At 37.6% G+C, this 25,590-nt stretch overlaps 1 protein-coding gene across 1 annotated transcript; it reads left to right on the top strand.

Annotated features, from left to right (window-relative positions):
• The first annotated feature begins 1,183 nt into the window (after window positions 1–1,183).
• On the top strand, window positions 1,184–25,078 carry LOC149837322 (uncharacterized). The gene is made up of 4 exons (XM_090007335.1): window positions 1,184–1,284; window positions 5,522–5,801; window positions 24,101–24,158; window positions 24,259–25,078. The coding sequence occupies exons 1-4, from the start codon at window positions 1,211–1,213 to the stop codon at window positions 24,828–24,830; spliced, it is 984 nt and encodes a 327-aa protein (XP_089863461.1). The 5' UTR covers window positions 1,184–1,210; the 3' UTR covers window positions 24,831–25,078.
• Window positions 25,079–25,590: the final 512 nt, after the last annotated feature.

A 25,590-nucleotide genomic window follows, 5' to 3' on the forward strand; every position in this document is an offset into this window, starting at 1 on the left:
GCCCGTGTGTGGTTGTCTAATTAGCTTGTGTGTTCCTAAATTTTACAAAAATGAGTCCACTTGAGGGTGAAAACAGACTGGACATAAGTAGAATCTTGATTGATTTGGATCTGAATCCAAAATTTAAACAAAAAGTCTCATTTTCAAGTCTGATTCTGAATGGAATCCAGCAACATCGAATTAAACATGGATCCAAAGTATATATGGGAAAATTGGATCCAGTAAAAATATTTTGAAGTGAATTTGACTAATGCCAATTATCAGAATTTGGAACAAATATAAAACTACAAAAACATACAAACAAATCAAATTTATCCCAGATACATAATCAATAAGAAATGTTGATCAAGATCCAAGTCCACCTCCATCCTAAGGACAGAATTTTGAGACGGGGCGGCCCCCGCTCTCCAGTCCACTGCCATCCCTAGTGGGACGAGTAGGGTTCTTGTTAGGAACCCCAAACCAATGAGAACCCAGTAATCCAGGTACAAAAGTATTGATCCGAATATCCTTTGGTTTGAACCAAAGCCAGCCCCGCTAACAAGTGAGTTGCGTTTTAGCAAATGATCTTTTTGCCTAATATCCAACCCGACTGACTCCAGTGACACACACATATTTTGGTTCAAGTTTTAAAGGGAATATATTTGCTAAAAATTTGCCTAGTATTTCATATTGCGAGTTGTTTCACTCAATCTGTCCTTGTACATGTGTTTTAGTAGCATCGTCAATTTGTTCAATGTCTAACCTTTAATTCGTATTATTTTATAAAACACACATTTTTTTAAAAACAAAAAATATTTGATGCATTTTATGGGTGGTGTTTCTTCAGTCCCACAATCCAAATGCTTTGGCTAACGGACCATGTAGATTAGATTTATAGTGTCGGATTTATTAAAGAAAAAAAAAGGATTTGCTAAGTCATTTGTCCATACAAAAGATTGTAACGAATATATTTTCGGTTTACAATACTCTTTAAATTAGACAGATCGTGTTTGATCCGGATTCGAACTCGAACCCAAGTGCACCTTGATGGGTTTAATACCCGACCCATTGATTGCCGTTGATGATGCAGGCTCGGTATCCCGAGTCGACCAAAGAACTAAAAACTCGGATATTTCCGATTCATCGTGCTCGACTCGGAAAACATAAGTATCCGGGTGAGGAGCTGTGAGAGCCCTAGGAAAGATCGAGAGGGGAAAGGTGGTGGGCGATGTCGAGACGGGAGAGCCGAGAGGCGCATAGCAGACGCCCGCAGCAGCCGAGGAGGCTCGAAAGAGAGCCCAGGTGGTGCTCTCTCTCTCTCTCTCTCTCTCTCTCTGTATAATTAAAATAGCGCGTAACGATCTCTGAATCTCGTTTAATTTCTTCGTTAACTAGTTTTTGGGTGTTTTTTTGCTTTGATTCTTCAGATTAGACCCATGCCCATCAAACAAGTAATGTTTTTTTGCATGATGGTTGTGCTATCTTTCCCTCGTTGTTTCATGGATGGGGGAATTGCCTCCTGTGAAGTACAGTACGATAGATTTGGAAGCGAAGATAAATGAGAAGAGGAAAATGGTTCGTTACGAGAACATTTAGTTAGTGGTAGCCGATACAGGTTTTGGCTTAAAATTAAGACATTGTCTTTGTTTTATGGAGAAAATACGGTAAATGTTTTTTATTGGTAATCCTTTGTGTTTAAATGATGAGCTCAGTTGAGCTTTGAAGAATTGATATTACAATAGGACTTCAGAGGTGTGTAGTTCTGTGCATCTTACTGGCATTGTACAGGAGATGACATGAAACTGGCATTGGAGTTGCAATTTGGTGTAAATTTCATCAATATATTCAGAAGATTGGCTGTAATGTAGCATGGATGATTTTGTTGCTATTTGTCATTGATCTTTCCTTACAAGTGATATTCAAAGGATAAAAATATAAACATAAGCAATTCCATCCTGAATGGCATGAAAAATGCTCACCATTTTTTTCTTGTTTGATGAGTTGGTATTGCTGGATCTCGGAGTAAGTCGTTCATTATATCTACAAATGATTGAGTATGGGGTTTTTGATAAGTGTGAATGTGAGAGAAACTTCATGGATACAACGGAGAGCATAAGCAGAGGACTAGTTTTTGCTTTCTCCGCAAGACCTTTACGACTGCACGGCTGTTGTATAGAGGAGAAACCATCAAATGCAAAGGAAGAATAGCAAATAAGAGGAATATTCATTCAGTACCACATACAGCCAATAATGATATAAGACCACACATGCAAAATCATTTGTTTGGTCTTTTTTCATTTAAGGCATCAGTTGCTTTACTGATGTTTGATATCACTATACTATTACCCTGGTTAAATAACTCATATTAGACCATCAAAAACTATACATTTTGGGCTAGCAGTCAATCTTTCATTGTAGTTGTGGTCTTTGAGCAGAAGAAGATGTCTTTTTTGAGATTTGGAGGCATTCTCTCAGAGTATATGTTGCTCAGTGAGGCATGATACTTGAGTTCATTTCCCTATGGGATGGTTTAGGTGGGGGTCCATGACCATGACCTAGCTTATCTCAGCTGTGTTACACGGACACTTCACTTAGCATGTAATGTAGGTCTTGTGTCAACACTACAAGTCATTGATGCAAACAGTGGACATGTCTCAACACTCAATGGACATGGTCAAACCTATGTCACATGGGTGCGGGTGTGGGTGCGACACGGGTGCGGCGCAATTTTATTAATTTTGGACACGGGGACTCGGCTATATATATATATATATTTAAATATATATATATATATATATAATAATATATCCTGTGTGCATATATGTGGATATTGTCCTCTAAAGTTTGGCACCAGCATGAGTGTTTTTATAAACTTTGCAATTTGTACTTTTGCCCTTGTAGAAAGGGGGGTCCGGGGGCTCCTCCCGGCGTGGGTCCCGCTCCACGGTCAGCGGGCGGGGGGGCCGTAGGGGGGCAGCGCCCCCCTAGATTTTTTTTTCTGGGGCTTATGTTTGAGGCTTCGTTGCAAAAAATGTACATACTGCCAAGAAAAGGAAAAGATAGAAATGTCAAAATTTCTCAAAAAATTTGTCTGCACATAATTATGATGGTTATTTGTAGTGAACCATCCTTGACATGCATGGGCAGGGATCTTGCACCCAATTTGACAGGACAAGGAATCACATAATGAAGACTTTCAATTCCAGAAATCCCACCATAACAAAATCTTAATACAAAGTCCTTAATTTAACAGAACTACTAAAAGGACCAACAGAGACTCCAGTTATTCTAGCAACATTTAACACAAAATGAGAGTAGCTTAAGAAAACCCAGTTCAACCAGAATAAGCGGTAACTCAGAAGCCCCAGAAATGATTTTTTTTTTTGTTTTTTACCTTAAAATGGACAATTTTTGGACTCGGTCAACGTTGACCGAGTCCAAAAAAGGATGGACTCGGCCTCGACTTGTTGACCGAGTCCGACTCGGCGTTGACCGAGTTCGAAGCCGCACCCATGTTGGGGCGTGTCGACTCGGGTGCGGCGCCTTCCTAGCTGAGTCCGTGTGACATAGGATCAAACTTGCATTGGACATGTTCACCATTATATCCTTGACTTCATTTGTTTTTCTATTTTCTTGATCCTTTGTTTCTAGTTCTTTATATATATCTATTTCTTTTTCTTTTATTATTTCTCATTCATTATTTACATTTCAATTTTCAATTTCAAGATGGATTTCTCATTTAATATTTATAGAACATCATGGTTTGTAGGTGTGATTAAAGAATTTGCACTTTTAAAATATTGTTCATGATTTATTGCTTTAGATTGTGAGTTTTGAACACACAGACACACATGCATGTGCACATGTGTGTGCGCATGCACAACTCATTCTAGTTTTAGGAAACCCTGTATATTGTACCAAGCATTGTCACTGATATCGTCGATATTTTGAAAATATCACAATATTATCGGCTATTCCAAGGTAGCCGATAATATCGGCAACATATTGCCATACTTTTAAAATACCAACAGAAACAAAATATCATGATATTTTTTAGAATTTTTTTTTTTATATTTTAAGTTTGCATTTCCTATTTTTTGTTTCTTTTATATTTTAAAACCTTTAAAACATGTTTCTTTCATTCTTTGTATTTTTTAAAGAAAAATAATGCAAAACTTATTATTTTCTTAGCTTTTTTGTTGTTATTTATATTTTTTCAAATTTTAAAATCCTGAGATTTTCCCGAGATTTATCAACTTTTGAAAATCTCTTCGAGAAATACTCCCGTTGAGAAATTACCTTTAACGATACAGGTGACTATAGTACCAAGCCAGTCCATGTATATTTGACAATGCTCACCACTCTGGATGAAGTGTCTTGTTGATTGCTTGTATATTATGCTTATTCTTTCTAGTTTTTTTTTTCCATTTAATTTCTGCTTTCTACTTATTAATTTTCTTTCATGATTTTTTTCCTGTTCTTAGAAAAGCATAAATAGTCTAAGCTATGTCACATAGGTGCGGGTGCGGGTGCGGGTGCGGGTGCGGGTATGGGTGCAGATGCGGCGATGTGGCACTTTAAAAAAACTTGGGTGCAGGGCTGTGGGGAAGATATATATATATATATAAATAAATAAATAAATTTTTTAACAGTTTTAAGTTAGCACTACGTGTATTTGTGTGCATTTATGTATTTATATATATAATATAGATAAAAATGAACTTGATTAGTGTTAGCTGAATCTACTTTTGGATAGAAATGGACCTCAGTGTAGTTGACTTCAGCTAACACAAAGGAAGCTATGTCCAAGTGTCGCACCCGCCTGGGTGCGGTTGCAATGCGGGTGTGGTGCCCTGTTAGAAGAGTCCGTGTGACATAGAGTCTAAGCTTATTTGGCATATCCAAATTTAGTACTTTTCAGATGATGTAGTTATCTCCTTGCGATTGTTGTTCCATTTGTGTGGACATTAAGTGTACTTATTTGTTGTATCTTACAGTTTTCATCTTTAGTTCTTTCTTACAGAATGGATGATGATATTCTCCACTTATGACATTACAAGGCCCCTCATATCTAGTTTGGTGAGAGGAGTGCATGGTTGGAGCTGTTGGTTTGATATTATTCCTTCCTTTTGTAGCATCCTGATTCCACTCATCTATAATCAGACATTGTATATGCTAACATTCAATTTGTGAAGGAGAGTACTTTTACTGGTTGTCTACTAATTCCTCTTTGACTGCACTTGTGAGTCATGAAATATTAACGTCATGTGGAGGTTTACAGTTCTGTGTCTTTTGAAATGCTGATAGCGTGAGTCACTATAGCTTCTTGTTCCTCCAGAAAAGTTGCATAGTATCTTATATGATTGTCAACGTATCAAATATTGAATAATATCTCAATATGAAATATCTTTTCCGCGTGATTCTTTAGTACCTTTATGATGATGTTGCAAGCTGAGGAAATCTATTCTTGGAAAAACTGCTCATTCTTTTCCAATTCTTATTTGCAAATGTTGTTTGTGTTTCAATATGCTGTTTATAGTCCAAAAAGGCCAAGGAGAGATGGGAAGCCTGCACCAGAAAGATCATCATATGATAATAAAAATTTGGAGCTTATAGACCATACAGAAAGGGGTCAGACACATCGCAGACGGTTCCAGGATGCTTTACCCCTTGAGGTTGCAACTGAAGCACCTGATTCTAAGGTGCAGTCTGATGTTTCTGTAAAAGGATCTGTCAACAAGAAGCGTGATCAAGTAGTTGATGGCTTTAAGCATTCATCTGATCCAACTGAAGTACCTCTGTCTCGATCATATTTTCAGGTTCATGTTTATTTAGCCTATAGTTATTTTCTACTTAGATTTATCATTTTCATATAGTAATTACTCATTAATAAAAAAAGGAAAAAGGTTCTCTATGTTTCTGTTTGTGCTCAGACAAAATCTGCTGTACCTCTTCTTCTTTTTGTTTCTCTGTATTGTCTGACAAAGTCTGGTATACGTTTTACAGTCACCAATCTCGTTCTTGAGTATTTCTCATCTGGGTTTCTCAGGAGTTTTTTTAATTGGCTTTCCTCTGGAAAATATTGAAAAAATCTTGGATATTTTAAAATATTAAAAGAATTAGAAAGAATAGGTTTTAGGCTTTTAGCACTATTTTTTATGAAAATATAAAGTTAGTCAGATTTTTTTTTTAAATAAAAGAAACCAAAATATCTGAAAAATATATAATTAAAACACAGAATAAAAACTTTTAAAATATCCTGACATTGTCACTGTATTTATATTAACACCGATATTTTGAAAATATTACAGCATTTTGAAGTTTTTATCGGCTACCATAAAAGCCCGATAATATGTATTTTCAAGACATTGGTGATACTGGTGACTATTCTTTGAATGCTCACATGCTGGTTCCTATTGGAAAAAGTGACTAAGAGACTTTTTCTTACATTGTTTGTTCCAAGACCAGGTTGGGCCTCTTTTATTGAATGTAGAAGTACCTTGATTTAGTTATAGGAAATGAAGTGTGTGTGTGTGTGTGCATCTCTTATGATGTAGTTTGTTTAAACACAAACACACATATAAACACATGCAATAATCATTCACTTTGCACAAATTCAGACACATAAAAGTGAGTGCAGTTGAGCACGCTGATTCCCACATAGGAATTGGGAATGGAGAAAATTGTCACAGCGACTTGGTTATTGATCATGCTGCAAACTGTATTTCTTAATGTCTCTTTGTAGTATAGCGAGTGGCATTGATTCAGGGAAAAATAAAAAATTATGGAGTGGAACACAGAGATTCTAGGAAAAAGAAGAGCTTCTTCAGCAAAGACAGGAGGATCTCATGGGTTAGGTGTAAAAGGAAAAAACAAATAGTCAAAATGGTATTATAGGGTATTTTGGTTTCAGTAATTGAGGAGTTGAATCAAAATGAAGCACAAGAATATGTTTTGTTTTACTGTTGATTTCTGTTTCTAGTTTTTGTTTTATTGTTGATTTCTGTTTACATGCTGAATGGCTGCATTTGGGGCATTATGTTGATGCCCAAACTCCGCATATCTAAAATAGAGAGCGGGAGAAATATAGGTTACCTTCAGTCAGTTTTGGATAGCAATATGAGAAACTGTTATGGGTGCAGGGACTAGGTTCTGATGCCATGAAATGTTGAAGTGGAGAGAGAAATGCATTATGTTTGATATGTTCAATTGCATTTCCTTGTTGATTTGCCAATGGTGATATTAGGACAAAATTGCATGGCATACTTGAATATCTGGGTTTTACTTTGTGGCCATTCTTGTCAAGATTTATGCAGTTGTTGCATATGGTTGGTTGGTCATAGATAAAGGGTGTTTTGTGAGGCCTTGTGTGTTTGTATTTATGTTTTTCTCATAATTTTTAAATAAAAACTTTGTTTATATAGTTATAAACATAAATAAAAATAAAAAGTGATTGTTTGGAGCAACATTACTGTTTGTGACCCTACACTGAAATTCACTTTTTCACCTTTCGTTTGGCCTCCTCACCCTTGATTTTGAAACACCTTCCACCATTTACATCATTCTAAGGAGCATGAAGATCGAATGCAAACTAGTTTTTTGGCAAGTTTCCACCGACTTCTTCTGTGTCATCTAGCTCCTGTGAAAGTTCCCACTTAGGAGACGTGCCCTGTGGTACAAGAAAGAAGAATAAATGAGAAAAAAATAGAGTTAAATGGGTTGATACCCTTTTCAGATGGGTTACCCCTCATATTATTAAAACATGAGAACAATTACAAGAATACCCCTGATACATATACAAAAGGACAATTGAGTGTTATAACTCAAAAGACTCTAATACCCTTACATACATACATGCCTTTCTAACATGCCCTCTCAAATTGTACATGGTTTTGCACGACCATGGATAGTTTGGCTTTTAAAAACCAATGTTTAATGTAAGACAATTGTGAACAAATCAGCCACCTAATCCTCTCCTTTAACAAACATGGGTTGAATTTCCTTTCTCTCCACCTTTTCTAGCACAAAATGTTGATCCAGTTCAATATGTTTCATTTTCTCATGCTGGATAGGATTAATAGCTATGTCACACGGACTCGGCTAGGGGGTCAATGCGCACCCCCGTCGACACGCCCTGACACGGGTGCGGCTTTGGACACGGGGAGGACACAGTCAACCAAGTGTCGGACTCGGTCAACGCACCGGGGCTGAGTCCGTCCACATTTTGGACTTGGTCAACTTTGACTGAGTCTATTTTTGTCTATTTTAGGGTAAAAAGCTAAAAAAAATGATTATATATATATTAAAAAATTAAGGGTGATATACAAGATTGTACAAACTATCGTGGTATAAAACTCATGAGTCATACTATGAAACTTTGGGAGAGGGTGATTGAGTCTAGGTTGAGGAAGATTGTCATGATATTGGAGAATCAATTTGGTTTTATGCCTGGAAGATCAACTATGAAAGCTATATATCTTCTTAGACAACTTATTGAGAGAAATAGAGAGAGGAACAAAGATTTGCGTATGGTTTTTATTGATTTGGAGAAGGCATACGATAGAGTACCTAGGGACGTTCTCTGGTGGACAATGATGAAGAAAGATGTTTCTCTCAAGTACATTAGTATAATTAAAAATATGTATGAAGGAGTAGTAACCAATGTCCGCACTTGTGGAGGGGTGACAACCAATTTTCCTATAACGGTTGGGTTACATCAAGGATCTGCTTTAAACCCTTTTCTATTTGCTATATTGATGGATGAGCTTACGAGATCAATTCAAGAAAATGTGCCGTAGTGTATGCTGTTTGCTGATGATATTGTTTTGATTGATGAGTCTAGAGCTGGGGTTAATTCTAAGTTAGAATTATGGAGTCAGACATTGGAAGCAAGAGGTTTTAAGTTGAGTAAGAGTAAGACAATACATGAAATGTCTGTTTAGTAAGCAACAAAGTAGTGATGGGAGTGTAGTGAAGCTTGGTGAGCAAGAAATACCGGTGGATGATTGTTTCAAATATTTGGGATCTATCATTCAAAAGTATGGAGAAATCGATGGAGATGTAAATCATAGGATAAAGGTTGGGTGGATGAAATGGAAGAGTGCAACTTGAGTGTTGTGCGATCGTAGAATGCGGTTGAAGGGAAAGTTTTATAGGATGACTATTAGGCCCGCTTTACTATATTGTACGGAATGTTGGGCTGCCAAGAGACATCATATTCAAAAAATGAGTGTAGCTGAGATGCGTATGCTGAGATGGATGTGTGGAAATACAATAAAAGATAAGATTCGGAATGAGGAGATATGTAAGAAGGTAGGCGTTGCACCCATTGAAAATAAGATGAGAGAGAATCGTTTACGGTGGTTTGGACATATTCGGCGAAGGCCTAATGATGCTCCAGTTAGAAGGATGGAGAAATGGGAAAATATATTAGTTAAAAGAGTCCGGGGTAGGCCTAGGAAGACATGGATGGAGGTGATAGGAAAGGATATGAATGCTTTGAACCTCACCGAGGACATGGCATTGGATAAAAATGATTGGAGGAGAAGGATTCATGTGGAAGACCCAGAATGATTTTTTTTTTTGGTTCATATCGCCGACTCCAATTTTTTTGGGATGAAGGCGTAGTTGTTGTTGTTGTTATATATATATATATTTAAAAAATATATATACATATATATAGCCGAGTCCGCATCCGCACCTGTGTCACACCCGCACCCGCACCCATGTGACATAGATTAATAGCGATGGCAACATTTCTATTATCACAAAATAGTAGTGACCAAATGATCTTTTGATGCGAAGCAATGAGCAAATGTAGTATCCACAAAACTTCAGTTGTCACTGCTATCATTGCTCTATATTCCAATTCCGTATTGGACAAAGTCCCCGTCTTTTGCTTTCTGCTGGACCATGAAACAATGACTCCCCAAAAATATCGCCTATTCTGTCACGAATTTCCTGGTAGAAGGGTTGCTGTCCCAACCGGCATCTGAATATGCAACCACAACCAATTCTACATCAGGAAACTTGTCTCTCAATAACTTTTTATAAACTAACCCATATGTGATCGAGCCCTTTATGTACCTCTAGATACATTTAGCTGCTTTCATATTACTCTTTCGTGGAGAGTGCATGAACCGTGAGACTTTGTTTACTGCATAAGCCAAGTTTGGGCGAGTGAAAGTAAGATATTTTAATGTATATCAAACTTCTGTATTTTTCCGGTTCCAACAACTCATCTCCTGGCTGGTCATTAATCAACTTGACATTCATGGCTACAGGAGTTTGGGTAGGTTTGTTGTCAATCATACCGAATCTGGTTAGCAGATCAATATTTAATATACATTAGAATAGAACCTGAATGGACCTGTGGTCTGCTGAATATTTTCTGAATCTGTTGATTACTCAATATTTTCATTAGCTCTAACATGATTGGTGCTGTTACGATTTTCATGAAAACGTTCACCAGTTTTTGATGGGTTGCTTCCATAAGACATTTGATTATGCTGCTGCACTTCTTCGATGACAACCTGCCTTTTATCTTGCTGTATAATTGAACTGGTAGGACAGAAAGTGGTTATTGGAGCCTCATTATTATCACAATGCTTATCAAATTCAGATTCATGGAATGTAATGTGCCTGAAAATAACTATTTTTCGTGTGGTGGGTTTATAAGTTTATAACACTGGATCCTCTTCCTTGCGGGTTTTTGAAAAATCGAAAGAAAGCAAGGTTTTTCACTTTAAAATATATTTTTGAAATGGATCCGAAATGAATCCAGATTTAGAGAAGGTGTGGAGACTGTTCTTGCTCGACGAGGGATCACTCTAACCAGGAATCCTTGATCTTTATTTTGGGCGGCGGCATTGAAGAGTTTCATACCTTTGTAGTTGGGACATAATAGAAAATTGAGTTTGTAGGCGGGAGCTACTGAAACTCGAAAAAATCATAAAAAATAGGAAATATGAAAACATTAAACAAATCTAAACTTTATAAAATGCATAAAAGAGATAAAATACAAACAAAATTTGAACCAAACATCGGGTTTAGGTAGCCCTTTCTACGACGTTGATGAGCGCATGGGAGCATGGGCGACACTTCGGCTAGGTGCGGGCTCCAAAAGACGGGTAAAACTAAGGATTTGGGTCCTAGCCTAAGGTAGTCGGCTAGGCCAAGTGGGCTAGGTGGGTCGACTAAGCTAGGATAAGTTTTGTTGGGATTTTGGCAGAGTAACAGGGATATGGGATTTGAAGACCAGATGATGAAATAGGAGGGGTGGCTACCTATTTATAGTTTTTTTAGGTGGATCCGAATATGTTTCTTGCGTATTCGGGATTCATCTAGATGAACGGTTGTTGGATTGGTAAGTTTGAACGAAAGGCTGAGAATCGTCCATGATTTGTTGCCTTGGATGAATATTTTTCAAAAGGAAAGGGGGATTTGGGTAAGGATGACCTTGCATTCTGGTTTTGGAAGGCTGAGAGGGCGAATCCCGCTCAAGAGGCATGCTGAAAAAGGACGGCAGAGCGTTAATGACTAGTGTTAACGACAACTGAGCTAACGACAATTGAGCTAACGACAACTCTTGGCAAAAAAAGGAGCTAACGACAACCTAGGTTGTCGTTAGCGGTTTTGGTAAAAAATGCTAATGACAAACCGACTTGTCGTTAGCGGAATTGGGTAAAACTGGCCCGATAGGCTAACTTGTTTCGGCCATAACTTCTTATCCGGATATTTTTTTGAAATGATTTTTATTGCGTTTGAAGGTTAACATTTTCAAATTTAATTCATCTTTTGAGTGCAAAACCAAATTCAATCGTTTTGGTATTAAAAAATGCGCTCAAAGTTTACCTTACTTGAAAAACGGGTTTTTGTACTAAACAAGTCAACTTGTTTTGGTTATAACTTTTTACTCCGATGCCAGATTGAAGTGATTTTTGATGCGTTGCAAAACCAAGAATGTCTTCTACAACTTTTATATTGGTGAAAAATATGAAAAAGGTCATTTGTGAGGGCCAAAATCAGATTTAAGACGGTAAGACATGAATTTTTATGAGAAAAACATCTCGATCAAAAATTGAGTGTCTATAGATGCCCGTCTTTGTTATTGAGCATGCGAAACTCGATCGGTAATAAAGAAAGTAAACACACCGGTGATTGAAGAGAGCGAAAGGCGGGCTCTGACAAAACATTTTCGAAAAGAGATCTTTCACAAAAGATGTATAGACAACTTGACGGTTAACTTAAGCTAAAGACGCGCATGCAGCTTAACATGAGGGACTCCCTCTTGCCCCATAGGCAGAGTTGTTTGGCCAAGATACTGGACTGCAGACTAAGATTAGTACCTTGTTTCACACGAGGATTCGTCCTTAAACTCGGTGTTATGAGCGGGAGGTTTTGCTGAACGAGGTCAGACGACGATGAAACGCGTATCTTGTCGCTCGGAATCGCACGAAGACCACTGGCATTTTTGACAAAAGACAATGACTTCTCTTTTTGGAAAAGATGAAGACAAAGCCAGGCTTTTTGCCGCAAAAGCATAAAATAGACGAAGGCATTTTTGACATTTTTGACTTTTTGGACATTTTGGATGCGGTAAAATGAAGTAAATTGGAATGAAGCTTTTTCAGGAAAACACCTCTGAGAAAGGATTGGGTTTGGTATGGTTTGTGTGTTTATCAATTAGGTTCCAGATTGCTCCATCAATCTGTGGGACAACCTATGGACCAAATGTCCATCTATCTACAGGTGGATCTTAAGATGGGACCGAGTAGGCTTTACCAACTAGGACATGAGACAAATGAGTTTCTAGGAATTATGTCAGCTGTAAGAAAAACTTGTTAGTAACATGCAAAAAAAATGCATATGACATGACGTGACATGATGCATGATGAAATGCTTTGACTTGACTCATTTTGATCAAGGTGATCCCGAAGCAAGTTCTTAAGACAATTTTGTCGGACTCATGAAAAATTATTTTTTTAAGAAAAAATTGCAGAAGACACTTGGCATTAGCTTGCTTAAAGTTAATGTTGCCATCTTTAACGAAAAAAATTATGTTGACAAATTGCATTTTCAGACGTTTCTTACTCCCTGACTTGATGATCAGTCGTTCAAGGTGGGAGGGTCTTGCTGACGATCAACCATCGGTCTCAAGACAAAGAAGGAACCTTGTTTCACACAAGGGTCTCCCTGGTGTAATGGATAGTTGTGCAAAGTGGGAGGTCTCTTGCCGACGACCAACCATTGGTCTTAAGATAAAACAAGCAAAACCAAATGCAGTCAGGCAAAGATGTATTTTTAAAAGATTAACTCAAATGACACTTGCAAAATCTATAACAATGATCAATGCATTGAGAAAAACCCAATTTGGATAAAATTGGTAAAGATTGCAATATGATGGATTTGTAGACTTTTGTGAGTCAAATGAGATGACATAAATGAATAATTGCAATATAAATGCTATGGATGAGAATCATATCATGATGTTAAAGAACATCATGACAAACAAATAACAAGACAAAGATGATATTTACTACTGACAATAGTGCATGACATAATGCTAAGTGCCATAGTGGGATTTATGTGATGCAATGTGCATGATGACATAAGTCTAAGAATGATGCTTCAATTTTTTGTTTTTCTTTTTGAAAGAAAGGGGCTGCCTCTTGCTAAAATTTTTGGAAATAAATTTTGAAAATAAAAATTTTTATCTGACTAGATGATTGCCATGAAAAGTGTTGCAGACATGAGAAAAGTGAGTGCATAAGTGAGTGTGTGCAACTTGTATTACTCAACAACAATTTGTTTCTTTGCCAATAATGATTTTACTTCACTTTTCAGTTTTTTGCCACTAATTGAAGTTATCATAAAATAGACAAACTTGCTCTTTTTCACTAGAATAAATCTTCTGTTTGACTTTCACATTTCACACCAGTACATGAATAAGCTCATGTTTTGATAGATGCTAGTCTAATTTCACAAAGATTGAGACTCTAAGGAACTTCTAAATGAGCAAGACTCCTTGGCCATATAGGCCTGAAAATAAGAGCTCCAAGCACATAAAATCCTGAGACTTTTCAATCCAATCCGATGCGCATAAAAGCTTGGGACTTTTTAAGCCTGGAACTCCAAGCCTTGCATTAAACTGATCCATATTGAATTTTTTCAAGCGGCCAATCAATTTCTGAAGATTTTGAAGAAAACAAATAGGATACGGGTTATTGAACGAAGTGAATGGTAATGACGATGGTAATGGATGAAATGGTGATGACTTTATACTTTGGGTATCACGAGGCTCCGAACGGGTACCAATGAAGGTTGAACACGATATTTTTTAATGTGAGGCTCAAAGGAAAGAAAAGTTGCTTAAGGAATCCTGGGCTTCTCTTCGCATTAAAATTTTTATTGCAGAGGAAGCATTGATTTTTTTTTTTTTGAGCTTTCTCACATTTTTTTTTATGCTTTTTTTTTTGGCATTCGACATTTTGGCATTTTTTTTGTGAGAACTTTTTTTTATGCTCCTCTTAATAAAATAAAAAAATGCTCCAGGATAATGCCTGAATGGGTAGGTTTTGCTTTTTATAATGAGATGACCAACTTAGTCCTTTTCAAGGATGTTGAAAAACAAGACTTAGGAGTACAAGGTACCAGAGCATAAGACAAATAAGTCCACAAGACCAATCAAATGAAGGAATAAGGAACAAAGACAAAACAGAAGATAGTCTTGACATCTTTCAACTCAACGAGTTTTTTCTCTAAGTGAATCATCATGGTCTTAAACCATAGAATATGAGACTCATTATGCCACAGTATGATTCATCTTTTACTATGTTTCTGACTTTACAAAGCGATTTATCCTTCTATTTCACTGCAAGCTTCTTCATTTTATGTTGTCTTCGCATAAAGGGCTCGACAGTCAAGTTTCCATTGCTAATGATGCAAGGAGTCAGATGAAGTGCATGCGAATTTCTCGTAAATGCAATGCCTTCTTAGCAAAATCCATTCAAATGACAAAATTTTTGCAAAAGAGGCAATCCCTTTGAAAATTTTAATTTGTTTTGGATTTTCAAGATTTTTTTTTTTAGATTTTCAATTGTTTTGGATTTTTCAAATAACTATTTACAAAGACGATTAGACAATTTATTTATATTTCCAAAAGATGTGGGAATGATGGACACATGGCTTTGGAGTGCAAGAGATGGAAAGCAAACCTGATCCTGGTGATGCATTACCTCTTGTGACTTTGATGCAAGGTGGAGAACAAGATGTGCTTTGGATCTGACCAGGCGATAGACTGCAGGTGGCTCATGATCAAAGCTAGGATCACGAGACTGAGGAATAACATGAGCATGGGAATAACAATGTTGCATCTTCTTTTGGCAAATTTCGAGATGTCCTGAGGAGTCTCATCAGCAGAACTTTCTTCTTCTTCAAGAGGGACATGGGAAATTTCAAATTTTTTGAGAAATCTCATTAGTAGAATTTTCTTCTTCAATGGAGACACGAAAAATTTTAATTTTTTGAGAATTCTCATCGTTTGAATTTTCTTCTTCCTCAATGGACACATGAGAACTTTCAACTTTTTGAGAAATCTCCATGACATAATTTGGACAATTCATCTGAGCCTGATTGTCTGCATTTGCTGAGCTGGATGAGTCAAAGCCTTCCATCACATCAACAAATTTAGCATCTTCTTCTTTGATCGGATTCTCAGACATATTTTCTTCCTCCATAACAGGAGAACCAATGGTTGATTTAAGCATATTATAAGCTTCTTCTTCTGGAACCATGGGAGGACTTTCTTCTTTTGGAGCTTTCGCAGGGCCTTCCTCTTCTAAAGTTGTGACGGGACTTTCATCTTTTGAGTCTTTGTCGAGACCTTCATCTTTTGAATCCTTGGTGAAACCTTCATCATCCTCCTTTATAATGACGACCTTAGTGGATGACTCAGGCACAATTGTTTTTCTTGGGACTGGACCAGAACCGTTCTCATCTTTCTCCTCGACTTGAGTTTTACATCAATGGACCTGAGGATAGGTATGCTGTGGTGATTATGACTGTTGTGAGGCTCCTTTCTGATTAGTAAAGTCAATGTAAATTTTGAGAATTATGACAGTTTTTCAATATTGGCTTAGCTTTGCTGATAATTTATTACTTGTTTCAACCATAGCTTCTTATCTAGATGTTTGTTTGAGGTGATTTTTGTTGCGTTTGAAAGCTATCTTCAAATTTAATTCATTTTTTGAGTGCAAAACCAAATTCGGTCATTTTGGTAGTCAAAAATGCGCTCAAAGTGGGTTCTAGTACTAAACAAGTCAACTTGCTTTGGTTATAACTTTTTACTTTAATGTCAGATTGAAGTGAATTTTGATACGTTGCAAAGCTCAGAATGTCCTCTACAACTTTTATATTGGTGAAAAATCTGAAAAAAGTGAAAGGCTAAAATCAGATTGAATACGGTAAGACATGCCTTTGGTTTAAACTTATTACGCATGGATTCATGCACATGTACAAAGCACCTACTGCCAAACACTCAAAATAGAGTAATCTGAATGCTGCCCAAACAACACAAAGAAGGGTGATTTGTCTCCTAAAGAACTAAGGGGCATGCAATTAATCAAATACATTGCAATATGAATTGCTTTTGTCCAGAGGTTCATTCTTATCTTCGATTCAATCATTAAAACGAGAGTTGTCTCAGTGATTTATTGATGACTCATGTTTTACGCCATTATCATTTAAGTACATAGAAAATGCATCAGATACATATTTGCCAATATCATCGCTATGAAAATGAAATAATTTTCTAAAAAATTGTATTTCAACATATGACTTGAATCTTTGGAATATGAGTAAAACTTGGTCTTTGGTTTTCAAGAAAAAGATCCCGGTGTACCTGATGAAATCATCAACAAAAATTAGATAATATTTTATATTGAGAGACATTATTGGGGTTGGTCCCCACACACATCAGAATGAATTAATTCAAAAGAAAATGAATCTCTTTTATTTGAAACACTAAAAGGCAATTCATGACTTTTACATATATGAACATGAAAAACATAAAAATGATAAATTGGTTGGCTTATTCTATAAGGGAATAAGACCTTTATTACACAAAATCTCAATAAAAGATGAATTGCAATTACCAAAATGCTTATATCATAACTCGACTTCTCTATTGGAACGATTCACATCCGACACAAATACTGAGGGACACCTATTGACACCTTTGAGAGCTTCATTCAGAATGTATAAATCTCCACACCTTTTTCTTCCTGCAAGGTTCTGCTTCGTGTGAATGTCTTTTATAGAAACAATCGACGAAGAAAATAAAATTTGTGAGTTAGTTTAATCAACAAGTTGTAACACAAATCAAATTATGTTGGATATTTGAAACAAGGAATGATCATTTATACAAAGTAAACAAAATCGAGTAGGAATGATGGCAGTTCCTATGTGGGTGATAGGATGAAAATTTTCATCATCAGTAACAATTCTACCACTCTCATGATAAGCCATAAGGTCAGTCAACTTACTCGGGTCTCCCGTTAGATGGTGATCTGCACTGGAATCGATAAACCAAGAATTCTGAGTAGACGACTGAACATTAGAAGATGTTGTATGTCCTAGAATGTTTGGGGTAGCACCTAACCACGAAGCACCATAAGAGCCACTTTGCAGTCCTATTTGATTAAACAAAGCAGATAGAGCATCCAAGTCTTGGGACTAACCAACAATAGAAGATGTGGAAGCCAAAGAAGAAGCATAACCGGGATAATAACCATCATTGAAAACACCTAGCTTGGGACCTCTAACATTTCCTATAAGGGCAGACTGGTTCCCCGAGGGAGCAAACTGACAAAATTGAGCCGGATATGGAACAATAGGTGGCCGGTATAACATACCTCCAATAACAATTCAAGCAAATGTGGCCACGTTTCCCACACACCTGACACGTAACATTCTGTTGATTTCCATTACCAGAATTTTATGTAGGAAGAATTCTGACTCTTCTATTATCAGGATTCCCATGCCCACACCCCCATCCACGCGAGACATTGGCAGCAATCATGACCTCATGTTGGGGTTGTTGAGTTTCCTCTTGGATGAAATCTGAAACATGTTTTCAAATTCCAGCAGATTGGACCTTAACTTGTCAAAATTTCGTTGAGGAGATTGACTCATGTAGATAGCCACAAACATGTTATATTCATCCCTTAGTCCTCTTAGGGTTTTAGAGCAAACATCTTCATCTCAAATTGGACTCTCGATCAGAGTTGTTAGTTGAGAAAGCGGGAGCGGGAAGCGATACGGGAAGTGGAAGCGGGAAGCGAGGTACTTCTAAAATTTTAGGAAGCGGGAAGCGCGGGACGACTTAGGAGCAAACCGAGAAGCGTCTCGGAAGCGACCTAAGAAGCGACATAGGATTTGAATGAGAAGCGAATAAGAATCGAAAGGGAAGTGAAAATGTAATTATATATTTTTATTTTATCAAAAAATAAGATTTATGTCATCGTTGACAAAATAAAACATGTTTAAGACAATAAATAATATAAATTACAATTATCTAACAAATGCATCATTTGAAACTTTCAAGCATTTATTTAAACAACTAGCTACAACATACTAGTTGCCCCACTCTTCTGATAGAGTAAATGAGCCGAGCCTGGGTGTGCCCAGGCTCGGTATATCAAAGAATTCATACTTAATAGGGATGATAAGCTCAATCATGCTCGGTATACATTTTGTATAATATGCTTTTATATTATAACTTATATATTTTTATAATATGAATTCAAGAATTTTCCTATAATATATTTTTTATATATTATAATTATAAGTATCTCTTTTGTTTCTTTTATCATGCTCACTACACTTGATCAACATGTAAGTTCAAAATTCACATAAAGCAAAGTCACTTCAAGAGATCAATGAGAGAATGGAAGTCTGCAAGATCAGACACCATAATGAAACCATAAGACAACTTGTGGAGGCAGAACATGTTTTTCATTGACTTTGAAATTGAAAACAATAATCCATATACATCCAACAATGAAAGAATAATAAAAGTGATCCAGTCAATCTGATCAGGATTCAGGCACTCATCAAAATGACTTAAAACCTACAAGAATGATAAAAAAGTACTGCATTAACCCTTATTCCTAATACATAATTACACCAATACTCTACATGAATATGTCAATTTGAGAAAAATTAAGAAGCAAAAGGTTGATTAAAGATGGCTATTCCACATATGACATGAAATATGCAAATCCTGACTCAGGATATTACCATGAACAAATGTTTACTTTACCATGCTAACACCATGTAATTTAGCCATACTATTCATTTACCGATGAACACCTTTTCACTCTTCAAGAATTAATACAGACAATTTCAATGTGCTTGTTCTTTCCATGCTATATTAGAATGATGGAGATGTAACATAGCACGATTTTCATAATACAACAAAAACTCATGTGCTGATGGCGTGATACCCATCTGCAGTACCTGCTGCTACAATATGTCACAGGGATACTCCAACTTAATCCCATATCATGTCCCCTTGTAATAGAAAATTTCACAAAAATGGCATGTGACGTAGAGCTTTTGCAGGGTAGTGCATAAAACTCTGAGGGCTTACCACCGAGGTGGTATCCCATGTGGTTAGCGGGTCCTGTGCTAAGCTGAAAGCTAGAATCCCTCTGCCTCGTGGGGCTTAAGAGATGGTTAGGGTCCGCCTAACCCCAGCTTGCCTTAAAAAAACAAAAGAAAAAAAAAACTCTGAACGAGAGTTTCCATGCTTGGCTTGTGAAGGGGTTGTAGTCGTGCGATGAGCGTGAGGGAAGAGATGGAGAGAATCAAGATAGAGAGAGTGAGAGGAGAGCGTATTTGAACATATTCATCGCCGAACATTGGTGGAGGAGGTCGTCGGAATTTCTGGAGGTCGCCGAAACTCGGAAGTCGGTGGCCAAAAATGAGAGAGCGAGAGAGAGAGAGAGAGGAGTCAGATGGTAGGTGAAAAAAAAAACCCTAAGCCCCTCTTTTGGTTTTGTGTTTTCACGAGTTTTGTACAATGTCCATTTTGCCCTTATTAAGAAAATGTTTCCTTTAAATTTTTTGTTTCTCACGTGTTACTTTTTTTTTAAAAAGGGCAAACTCGTCTTTAATGTGTTAAGCATCTGAAACGCGTCCCCCTTTAAAGGGGTACGCGTCCCCATATAAAGTGAAATACGTTCCCCTTTAAAGGGAGATGTGTTTCCCTTTAAAGGGAGATGTGTTTCCCTTTAAAGGGAAACACGTACCCCTTTAAAGGGAAACACGCTTCCCTTTAAAGGGAGACACGCTTCCTAAATTGCACGTGTTTCCCCACGCGTTTCGGAAGAGCCGCGTTTCGCGCTTCCGAAGTGCGTCTCGGGGAAGCACGCTTCCTCTAGTCCATAGACGTTTTCGGTAACTCTGCTCCCGATTGCAGCAAGTTGATCTACCACATAACTTTATTCAGAAACTCAATATTACTGGAGTTTCCCCTCTTTAGAGCTCCAAATTCTGACTTGAGGTGATAGACTTTAGTCGTGGAAATCTGCTCGGACCATTAGTGTAAGATCTGCCATAAATCACACTTGGAAAAACAAGTAGGAATGTGGAGCACCTACCTTGAGAGAGTCGTTGTAATGAATGCGACTACTGCTTGATCATTCTTGTGCCATGAAACACCGGCACAGACCCATCGAGGTGCCCCATCAAATCATGGCTGCTAATGAAAGAAATAATATGTTTCTTCCAGGTGATAAAATTGGTTTCATCAAGTTTTTCTACGACTAACTGACTCAAGAAGGAAGAGCTGATAGGATTAGATGAAGCCATGAAAAAGAAATCAGCAGGAAAAACATGAAAACAAAGAAAATAAACAAGAAAAATCTGAAAGAAGGTAAACAATGACAGGAATTCAGATCAATGCAACAAATGGTAAAGACGCTGACATCAACTGATGATGTCATCTAAGTATGACCCTTTTTTTTGATAAAAAAATCAGCAAATATGAATATCGTCCCCTTTTTCTTCCTTTTTTTCTGGGAAACGATAAAACTGATTAAATATGTAGGGCAATAATCTGATCTGAACCAAAATTAATCAAATCTGAACTCAATAATCAGATCTGAAATCATTAACTTGACAATAAAACAAAGTGAATCTGAAGAACGATGACCTGATTTGAATCTGAATTGTTCAGATCTAAACAAATACAGACTTAGGGCACGAAAACAGAAATATTGATGATCACAAGGAGAATAAAGAATATAGATGTGCTTGGGTAATAGAATAAAAGGATGTTAAAAGAGAGAGACAATAGAACAAGAAAAAGAATAGGAAGAGAGAGTATAGAAAGAAAATAGAGAGCGAGAAGAAGGAAGAAGAAGATGTTAGAAGCTAAGACTTGACGATGACTTGCCTGCCACCCGCTCTGTTACCACGTGAAAGAGTCCCCTTGGGAGCTGTGCCCTGTAGTATAAGAAAGAAGAAACGAGAAAGAAAGAGGTTTGAATGGGTCAATACTCTTTTCATATGGGTGGCCCCTCATATATTAAAACATGAGAACAATTACAAGAATACCCCTAAAACATATACAAAAGGACAATTGAGACTTTATAACTCAAAAGACTCTAATACCCTTACATACATACACGCCTTTCTAACAGCTCCGAAGAAAGAGAAAATAGTGGCAGTGGAACAGAGGAAGAAGATGAGAATGGCAGCGGGTAGGAAGATAGGCGGATGGTCAAGAGGGAGAAGAAGATGTGTAGGAAGAAAGGGGGATCTTGTCTGTGTGCAGAGCAAGAAGACAATGACAATGGTCGGTGGAGAGAAAGGAATGTTGGCGGTGTCAAGAGGAAGAAGATGATGGTGGTGGTTGAGGAGTGAGGGATGATGGCAGTGTCAAGAGGGAGAAGATAGATAGAGAAAAACTGAAAAGGGGTCTTGGCAGTGCGCAGAGCGAAAAGACAATGGCAATGGTCGGTGGAAAGATGGGGATGTTGGTGGTGTAAAGAGGAAGAAGACGATGGTGGTGGTCGGGGAGTGAGGTGGTGGCAGTGGCCAGTGGTGGTAGAGGATAATGGGCTGAAGGAAAATATGTCAGAAATGTTAGAAGAGCACATGGTGGTCACAGTAAATCGAGGATGGTGTTAGTGAGTAGTGATTGAGAGGGATGGTGGCGGTGGTCATATGAGAGTGGACAGGGAGGAGAGATGGTGGTGGTGGAGGGGGATGGGCCAGAGGAACAACACCATATCAATGGTCTGTGAGGAGGGAGGGTGATGGCAGGTAGTAGCTAGCGGAGAGGGAACATGGAGAAGAATCAGGCCATCAGTAGCAAATAGATAGAGGGAAAAAAATCACTCCCCTTATTTTTGTAAAAGGAGGATTTTCTGTTTATTTTTAAGTAAAATTTATAAACACTAAACAACATTAGAGCATCCAAACATTGCTGCAACCTATTTAAAATATGTAAGAAACGCCATCTTAAGTGTGTGTGGAACAAGAACCACATTCCAAGGGCAGCATCAACTCTCAGGCTGGCACTTTTTAATAGGCTGCTTACTCACTGAGTGGTTGCAGTATCTTGGTTTGCAGTTTACTACTCAAATGTTGTCTCTGCCTTAAGGAGGTGGAGTCTACTTGCCACCTCTTCATAGATTGCTGTGTAGCATGGAAGGCATTGAGGTGCATATGCAGACTGTGTGGTGTTTGGTGCATGCCGCATCTTAATTTAGAGCAACCTCTGCATAGATGGGGCAGTGTTCATATAACAATTAAGCATGTCTGCTCCAGTTGGCAGTGATATTCTAGATGGTAATATGTAACCTATGGGAGCTGCATAACAAATCATTGAAGAAATTCTCAGTGGCATTAGAGAATGATCTTACCTACTCTCCAGGGGATTGATCACTCCACACATGATAAATGGCATTATGTACAGAGTTGGAAACCACCTCCAGTAGATTGGATGACCCTGTCAATTTAGAGCATATATGTTCCATCAATGGCAGAGTGAATTCTCTATTAGGGATCATACAGGTACCTTCCTCAAGGTTGGGTGGTTATTATGACCAACCAAACATGTTTGATAATGGATCTGGTGGCAAGAGCTATTAACCGTCCTTCCTGTTTCCAAGCTGATTGTGGGATTGTTAAGGTGTGCTGTGGTACAGGTGATTTCCAGTGCAATGGATGCAGATTTCATGCAGTCATGGTGGATGGTAATATCATTTAATTTTCTATAAATCTGAATGTTTTTGTTTGTTGTACATTGATTCCTAAAGAATATAATTATATTCCTAGATGGCTAGCATTATTAGGAGTCCTAAGCTTTGATCGGCTGTGGAAGGATAAATCTCCAGATTGGTTTCCTTCAGAGGGTGAAGTTTGACTTATATTGTAATATCCGAGCTTTACAGTTAGGGTCTGCGTCACCCCAGCTTGTTTATCCAAAAAAAAACACCACCTGCTTGCAAATACATCCAAACACAAGTGAGAATTTGTAGATCACAACTGTTCCATGTTTCTGCCTCATAAACAGGCTGTCAGCCTATTACTTTTGTTTCTTGGAAAAAAAATGAGTCGCAATGTTTGAAAGCGTGTCTGTGGAAAAGTAATCTTTGAATTATAGGCAGTGGCAGATGACCTTAATTAATTTCAGTATCTTCTGTGTTTATTTTTCCTTTTTGTTTCTGTTATGTTTTGTGGCTGTTAGGTCTGTCTATATATTTAAAAGTCATGTTTACGGCTTTGCCTGACTGATGCATTAGTTTTCTGAAAAGAAAAGGATAGATACTTATGCTTTGGGGCACAAATACGTGAAATCAATGATGCACCACTCTACCTTCCTCTTTGATGCTGGATCTATTTGATCCCTTGAGTCCATTTGTTTTTTGCAGTCTGCATGATCATAGTATTGATTATGATATTCTGTATTGATTCAAATCTCATTGATGTTATTCAGTGAATGCAAAACCTTTTTTTCCCCTTCTCTAGCGGGATTGTTTCAATCTCCACCTTCAGTTGCCTCAATATGTAACTATCTCGGGCTGCCTATTCTTGTCTTACACAGCACGATGAACGAGGCAGTGCTGGGCAAGATGGTCGAAGCTTCACGCGCAGGCCTTATGGTGATGCATCCATTCACATCAGTGATCCTTCTGTTTTATCAGATGAATCTATGATTGTTTTCTTGGGTGTTCCTCTTATACCTTCTCTTCTCTCTCTCAGAGCATGGGAGGCGTACAGATATGAAGGAAAGGTTGAGCGATAAACCTGTAGAAGCCATGGCTTCATCTGATAAGAGACCAAGGAATGACAAGGTTCAAGAGCGAGAAGATAAAAATGTTTGGCGCCATGATGGCTTCTTCGAATTGCAAGCTGCAGCACCACAGCCTGCTGTAAGGAAAAGACCTTCATTCAGAGAAACGAAGCAGCCACCAGTAGCAGATGATCCTGTGGCCGATGTACATGCAAATCGGTCTCAAATTTCTGGTGTGTGGAGAGAGGAGAATAGGGCAGCCCAAGATCTGCATGGACTTGAGGAGCTGAACAGGCAGTATTCAGAACCAGAGGGAAGAAATGCGAGAGATGATCAAAAGGGCGGTTTCCGTTTCAACAGTGGCATCAGGGCAAGAGACAGATATAATGGAAGGTATAACAGAGTTGATAGGAACCAGAACCGTTCTTTTGGGCCCCGGGTTGAAAAGTGGAAACATGATCTTTTTGATGAATCGAACAGGACTCCACCAAAGAATGAAGAAGATCAGATTGCAAAGATTGAGGCCCTCTTAGCATTGTAGCGTTTGGTACATCGGGATTTAGTTTGATCTATCCCTGCTCACGTTGGTCTGTGAACATATTTACATTTTGTTGGAATTTCTCATGTAGATCATGGCTTCTAATTATATGTTTATTTGCTGTACTGGGACTTTGAAACTATTTGTGGTGCTTAGTTAAGAATTTCTGCGGAGTTTGGGGTATATTCACTGGAATGAGTTTGAGCTATGTTACATTCATTGATTCTAGATAAGATTGTTTCTGTTCTTAATGATGGGTAAATGAAACACTTCCACGTGATTCTTATTTATCAAACTGGATATTCCGTTGATTTTTTCTGTTCTTAATGATGGGTAAATGAAACACTACCTCCTGATTCTTATTTATCAAACTGGATATTCCGTTGATTTTTTCTGTTCTTAATGATGGGTAAATGAAACACTACCTCCTGATTCTTATTTATCAAACTGGATATTCCGTTGGTTGAACTTGAAGATTCATTCATTGAATTATATTATATCACAAAGTGCTTGAATTGGGTTTGATTATTTATTACAGACGAAATGAATCAGTCACTCCCATTTCTTATTGAATTATCTTATAAACTTGCTATCAGACATTTTTCAGTTTGGTAATATTGCAGAAATTTTATGCATAATTCAGTTTTTTATGAAAATCAGTCCTGCTATTTCTAATCCACGGATTTCGATGCTTGTATATAAAAAAAAATCTGAGATGCATGGTGCAAATCATTGCTCTAATACTGGATGCAGCTTTTTCTCC

Source organism: Nuphar pumila, chromosome 5 (genome assembly GCF_984573655.1).
Source record: "Nuphar pumila chromosome 5, dmNupPumi1.hap1.1, whole genome shotgun sequence".
NCBI classification, from domain to species: Eukaryota; Viridiplantae; Streptophyta; class Magnoliopsida; order Nymphaeales; family Nymphaeaceae; genus Nuphar; species Nuphar pumila.

What these genes read in the sequence shown, in the direction of transcription:
- LOC149837322 (XM_090007335.1), top strand. Translation starts at nt 1,211, where the DNA reads ATGTCGAGACGGGAGAGCCGAGAGGCGCATAGCAGACGCCCGCAGCAG. An exon ending in AGGCTCGAAAGAGAGCCCAG is followed by an intron (nt 1,285 to 5,521) that starts GTGGTGCTCTCT and finishes TGCTGTTTATAG; the next exon opens with TCCAAAAAGGCCAAGGAGAG. An exon ending in TGTCTCGATCATATTTTCAG is followed by an intron (nt 5,802 to 24,100) that starts GTTCATGTTTAT and finishes TGTCTTACACAG; the next exon opens with CACGATGAACGAGGCAGTGC.